At 52.0% G+C, this 6,658-nt stretch overlaps 1 protein-coding gene across 1 annotated transcript; it reads left to right on the forward strand.

Moving 5' to 3' along the window:
• The first annotated feature begins 1,133 nt into the window (after positions 1–1,133).
• On the forward strand, positions 1,134–6,658 carry FBXO34 (F-box protein 34). The gene is made up of 2 exons (XM_056851299.1): positions 1,134–1,228; positions 4,557–6,658. Exons 1-2 carry the CDS (start codon positions 1,146–1,148, stop codon positions 6,634–6,636), a joined length of 2,163 nt encoding a protein of 720 aa, XP_056707277.1. The 5' UTR covers positions 1,134–1,145; the 3' UTR covers positions 6,637–6,658.

Raw genomic sequence — 6,658 nt, forward strand, 5'->3', positions numbered from 1 at the left:
TGATGAGCGGTTAAAACGCTTAGGGCTGTTTAGCTTGGAAAGAAGGCGGTTAAGGGGAGACATGATAGAGGTCTATAAAATTATGCATGTTATGGAGAGAGTTGGACCGGGAGAAGCTTTTCTCCCTCTCATAATACTAGAATGCAGGGACATCTGCTGAAGCTGGCAGGTAATAAATTCAAATCGGATAAAAGGAAGTATTTCTTCACACAAATCATAATTAAATTGTGGAACTCCCTGCCCCAGGATGTAGTGATGGCTGCCAACTTGGAAGGCTTTAAGAGGGGAGTGGACATGTTCATGGAGGAGAGGGCTGTCCATGGCTACTAGGAAAAATGAATACTAGTCATGATGCATACCTACTCTCTCCAGGATCAGAGGAGCATGCCCATTCTGCTCGGTGCTGCGGAACACAGGCAGGATAATCCTGCTGCTGTCGTCTTGTTTGGGGGCCTGGTTGGCCACTGTGTGAACAGACTGCTGGGCTTGATGGGCCTCAGTCTGATCCAGCAGGGCTTTTCTTATGTTCTTATGTTCCTCTAAAGTAAATGGTTGCTTTGGAGGATGGACTCTATGGTATCAAGTTCTTGCCAAGCTCCCTGCCCTCCCCAAACCCTGCCCTTCCCCACATGTCCACTCCCTTCTTAAAGCCTTCCAAGTTGGCAGCCATTCATCACCACGTCCTGGGGCAGGGAGTTCCACAATTTAACTATGTGTTGCGTGAAGAAATACTTCTTTTTCTCTGTTTCGAATCTCTCACCCTCCAGCTTCAGCAGATGACCCTGCATTCTAGTATTATGCGAGAGGGAGAGAAGCCCTCTCCTCCATGAACATGCCTACTCCCCTCTTAAAAGCCTCCCTTTGTTCTTTCCTGGAGGAAAAAAAGGCGTAACCAGCTCTCATTTCGAGTCTAGAGAGCATTTTCTTGAGCACAGGCTGTGTGATGCAGCACGTGTGCCTCCCAGATCGGGCCCAACTAACGGTGTCTCTGTCTTCTCTCCCCCCCCCTCCCCGCAGCGGTTTTTAGGTGCCAAAGACACAGTCGGACGCCGCATGGGGCGAGATGAGCTGAGGCAGGGTCCGGAGATGGATTGGCTGTGACGGGGCCTGCCAGCCGCACCTGAGGGGGTGGGTGGCGGGGGCGAATGACGATGAAGAGTTCCTGCAGAGCCGGCCTCCACAGGGAACTGCTGAATTCCACGTCCTCCGCCTTCCAGCAGGTGAAACGGTACGTGAGATGCACCTGGGGGGCGCTGTGGCTGAATCCCCAAGCCCCTGCTGGGCACTCTGAAAAGATCCCTGACACCTCCAGTTAAAGTGTGTTGGGGAACAGGTCCTGGGAAACACCTTCCTCACTGGGAGACCCGGGAGATTCACTGCCCACCCGGTGAAGCAAGACTGAGCTACACCTGGAACTTGTGGTTTGACTTTGCACAAGACGGCCTCATACCTTCTGGGATTGTTTATTCATTTGATTGATTCAACAAATTTGTGCCCCACAATTTCCGCTCTCCCAAGGGCCACCGTGGTGGTTAACGATTTAAAACGTACATGATAAAAATCACATTTTAAAACCATTAAAATTAAAAAAAAAAAACCCGCACAAACACGCACATCATTAAAACATTTTTGTTTAAAAAGGGGGCTCCTTAGGAATTCTGAAATAGCTTGCTGGGTGCAGCCACAAAATGGCTGCCGTGAGAGGTGGAGCCAGCCTAGGGTTGCCAACTTCCAGGTACCCCTTTGAGGGTTCTTGTACATAAGTTTATGTGTTGTTTGTTTGCACATACTCACATTTGTATATATGATTTTCCACCTTTGTACTATTCACGCTGGTTGTTATGTTTTGCATTTAATGAAACAGTTTATGCAACGCATATTGATTCTTAGCTGCATACTGATTTTTTGTAACAACTGCTAGGTACTAGCTGGAGATCTCCTGATATTACAACTGATCTCCAGCCGATAGAGATCAGTTCACCTGGAGAAAATGGCCACTTTACCAATTGGATTCTATGGCATTGAAGTCCCTCCCCTCCCCAAACCCTACGCTCCTTAGGCTCCGCCCCAAAAACCTCCCGCCAGTTGCAAAGAGGGACCTGGTAGCCCTAAGCCAGCCACAAACTAGTTGTCACAAAATGGCTGCCACAGGGGGTGGAGCCAGCCACAAAATTGCTGCTGTAGCTTACCTCCAGTCACACAGTGTCTGTGCTGCGATGGCCGATTCTGCTAAACCACCGTTTTTAAAAAAATCAGCCCAGCCAATCAAATTTCCAATGGCCCATCAGAAGCCTTGCTAGGCAAAAACCATTCCTGTCTGCTATTACCAGCCGTGGGTCTCTGGGTCCCATAGAGAGGACAGGGATTTGAACCCAGGATCTTCCGCATGTCAAGCCGGCGCTCTCCCACTGCGCCTTCCCTTTTACCGGTTCGGACCGGGCATGAAACATTGAGGTCCGTCTTGCCTGGAGCGATGGGTCCCAAGCGCACGGGAGCTGGTGTGGAGCGGCTAATTCAGCCCACGGAGAGGTGCACCATCTCAGCCCCCTGTACTTAGAGGAGGACGAGGCACATTTCACCACAAGGGTTTGGGAACTTTTAAACCGCGTATCAGCCTTTGGCATGGTGCTTTAACAAATGGCCGTGCTGGATTTTCAGGGGGGTATTCACCTCTGGCATGCCAATTATTGTGTTTTGCCGAGCAATGTCATCTAACGGGCACCAGGGAATTAATGCCCCCTTATTCCCCCCCCCCCACTGCCAGCTTGATGAATAAGGTGCCAAAGGGTTGAGGTATCTCAATGTGATCTCCAAACCTACCTTGTCTTTTAAGGGTATTTATAGTCTGCCGTTCTCCCAGGGACTCAAGGTGAATTACACACGAGTGATTCAGTACATTCAACAGGACGGGACATTCAGTAACCCATGCATTAGGATTTTGCAAGTCTGGGACCAGCCAGAAAGAACTGAAGCATAGCATGATTATTAACAGGATACTCCTGACCCAAGGAGTACCCAGCCGGCCTCGACCAGGGCCAGGGCTTTTTCGGCCCGGGCCCCTGCCTGGTGGAATAGTAAGATCAGGGCCCTGCGGGACCTTCAGGAACTATTCTGCCGGGCTTAAGGTTGAGACCAGTGACGGTTCTCATTATAATTACTGGCCTCCCTAGTCCTTCCCCCCCCCTTCCCCACTGCTGAGCACCACCCCTTCTATACCACCTTAGGGGGGGTTAGAGTCATCTGCTGCCTAAAGGTAAAGGTCCCCTGTGCAAGCACCGGGTCATTCCTGACCCATGGGGTGATGTCACATCCTGACATTTACTAGGCAGACTTTGTTTATGGGGTGGTTTGCCAGTGCCTTCCCCAGTCATCTTCCCTTTACCCCCAGAAAGCCGGGTACTCATTTTACCGACCTCGGAAGGATGGAAGGCTGAGTCAACCTTGAGCCGGCTACCTGAAACCAACTTCCGTTGGGATCGAACTCAAGTCGTGAGCAGAGCTTGGACTGCAGTACTGCAGCTTACCACTCCGCGCCACAGGGCTCTTGCAGATGGCTGTTTTTGGAGTTTTAGCACCATTGAGTGAGGGGCATTATTGGGCTATTTTAAATTGTATTTTAAATTATATTTTTAATGTGTTATTGTTTTATTATGTTTTAGATTGTGTCAGCCGCTCTGAGCCCGACCTTCGGGTTGAGGAGAGCGGGGCAGAAATGTAATAAAAATAAATTAATAATTAAGTGGTACCAAAACGACATAATAGGATCCTATTTATGATCAGCTATAAGCAGCAGTATTCTCTCGAGGATTCCATGTTCTCAAATGCCGTTGAGGAAAAGGAGTAAGGAGGCTGGGTTGTATCTTACCCCTCAGCAAACACAGGCACAATCCTCCGGCGCGAGGAACTTTCCTCTGACTCAGTTTGCACCAAAGGAGGTCTCTTTAGCCTCCAGGCCTTGAGCAGTGTCACAACTAGAGCCATAGTGGCGGACTCTAATCTGGAGAACCGGATTTGATTCCCCACTCCTCCACATGACGCCTGCTGGGTGACCTTGGGCCAGTCACAGTTCTCTCCGAACTCTCTCAGCCCCTCCTACCTCACAAGGTGTCTGTTGTGGGGAGAGGAAGGGATTGTGATTGTAAGCCGCTTTGAGACTCCTTAATGGTAGAGAAAAGTGGGGTATAAAAACCAACTCTTCTTCTAAAAATAAGAATGCAAATAGGTAATTTAAATAGCCAACCAGTTACCGCACTTGAGGTCCTTTGAATTTGATTTCATGAGCAAAAAATTTGGCTACAGCCAACATAACTCCTAAATCCCTGCCTGCCAAGAGTTTCTTAACCTTATCTGGCATTGACAGCTCCTTTTTAATCCACAAAAGAGAAGTAATCCACATATCCCTGAAACTGCAAAAGGTACCGCATTCAAGTAAGCAGTGCTCCAAAGTTTTGATTTGTCTAGAAGCACAGTCACAGAGTCTACCAGAATATGCAGTCCTTTGCATTTGACCTTGGATGTTGTGGGTTAACGTTTCTGTCTCTCCTTTTCTTTCCAAGAATATCTGGCATGCACTTAAAGCCGTATCTCAAGCTGCAGAAGAAAGACCGGCCCCTCGAAATCAGCCCCGGTCCCCCACGAAGCCTGCCCATGAGCCAACAGAGGCTGGCAAACGAGAAAAACTGCAGCAGCGGCCCCACGCCCACCCTCTTAGCCAGCCCCCCTCTCCGCAAGCCGGTGGGGAACCTTTCTGCCAACTCTCTCTGCGGCAAAAGCGGCGGCCGAGTTCACGCTGAAGGACTGAGCGGGCAGGAGAAGAGGAGTGCCCTGCCTGCCACCATCCACCAGGGGGAGGATGGAGAGGCATTGCTGGACATCTGGGCGGTCGTGAAACCGGGGAACACCAAGGAGAAGATCGCCTTCTTCGCAGCCCAGCAGTGCGGCGACAGCCGGATATCCTCCATGAAGAACAAGAGCACCTGGGACATTGACGGGAGGGCAACCAAGCGCAGGAAAAAATCTCTGGACCTCCGGAAGGCCAAGATCCACCCGGAAAGGTCGCGAGAAGCCAGCAGGAGGTGCTATCAGCCTGAGCCATTTGCCTGCGGCATCGAGCACTGCTCCGTCCATAATGTGAACGACGGCGGGGAGGGGGGGTTCCCAGGGAGGCCTCTATCTGTAATCGAGATGGTCACTTTGCTGGAACAACGAGCGAGTGTTTTACTCGCCGACTGCACCAAGAACTGCCCCAGCACCCCTGCCGTGACCCGGTTTCCTGGGCAGCCCAAAGTCACGCTTCCTGCGCCCGGCCCCTTTCCCAACTTAGGGGGCTTCGAGGTTCACTCCGAAAAGGCAACTTGCGGGGGCAGCGGCGACGGAGAGCCACAGGCTGAGCCCGTGCGCGTGTTGGACATGGTGGCGAAGCTCGAGTCGGAGTGCCTGAGGCGGCAAAATGAACGAGAAGCAGGAAGCCTCTCGAGAAACAACAGCTTCCGGCGGAACGTCGGTCGGGTGCTACTGGCGAGCGGAACGCCGGCTGAGAACGAAACGGGCAAGGAGCCTTCCGGAGTTGTTAATCAAGAAGAACGAGGCAGGGATGATAACGGGTGGAGGTCAAAGCATGGCTCTCCAGCGGAAGACGGTTTCTGGGAAGTTCCACCAGCTGGCCCGCCATCATCATTTGTGAAGAACTCCGGTTCTAAGCACGACCTGGGAGATTCGGCACCATCTAGGATCATGCTGCCACTCTCCTCGACATATCCAGAAGCTGCTCAGACATGCCCGCATTCCTCACATGGGGAAAACGCAGCCATTGGTTGTACACCTAAAGAACCAGGAGCCGCTCCTAATCCAAATTTCAATGTAAGGACAAAAGAGTCCTTAACTATTAGCATCTCAGTTACGAAGACACATAAAGCATGTAGAAAAGCGCACCCTTCTGACTCTAGCTTCGGGGACGATTCGCTTCCGGGGAGGTTATTCCTACTGTTGTCTGAACGCGGAATTCGCCGCAAGCATCTCCGTACGGGGGATGCTACTGCAGAAGAGCATCAAGCAGATGTTCCTGGAACGGAAGACACTCCCACTGTGGGCATCTCTGGGGAGCCCGCGGAATCACCCACAGAAGGCGTCCCGCAGGCCCCTGACTCTTGCCATTTAAAGAGGCAGAGGTCTCACGACTTTTTGGAGACCCGGTTCAAGATCCAGCAGCTGCTGGAGCCCCAGCAGTACCTGATCTTCCTGCCCCACCACATCCTCGTGAAGATCTTCGGCTTGCTGCCCACCAGGAGCCTGGTGGCCCTCAAATGCACTTGCGGGTATTTCAAATTCGTCATTGAGTACTACAACATCCGGCCGGCGGATTCCCGCTGGGTGCGCGACCCCCGCTACCGGGAGGACCCTTGCAAGCAGTGCAAGAAGAAGTACGTCAAGGGGGACGTCTCGCTCTGCCGGTGGCACCCCAAGCCATATTGCCAAGCTTTGCCGTACGGGCCCGGGTACTGGATGTGCTGCCACCGGGCCCAGAAGAACGTCCCCGGGTGCAAACTGGGCCTCCACGACAATCATTGGGTCCCCGCCTGCCACAGCTTTAACCGCGCGATTCACAAGAAGCCCAGGGAAACGGAAGAGGAGTGTTAGCCTTGTCCAGCGGCTTCTTTGG

This window comes from Euleptes europaea, chromosome 6 (assembly GCF_029931775.1).
Source record: "Euleptes europaea isolate rEulEur1 chromosome 6, rEulEur1.hap1, whole genome shotgun sequence".
In the NCBI taxonomy this organism is placed as follows: Eukaryota; Metazoa; Chordata; class Lepidosauria; order Squamata; family Sphaerodactylidae; genus Euleptes; species Euleptes europaea.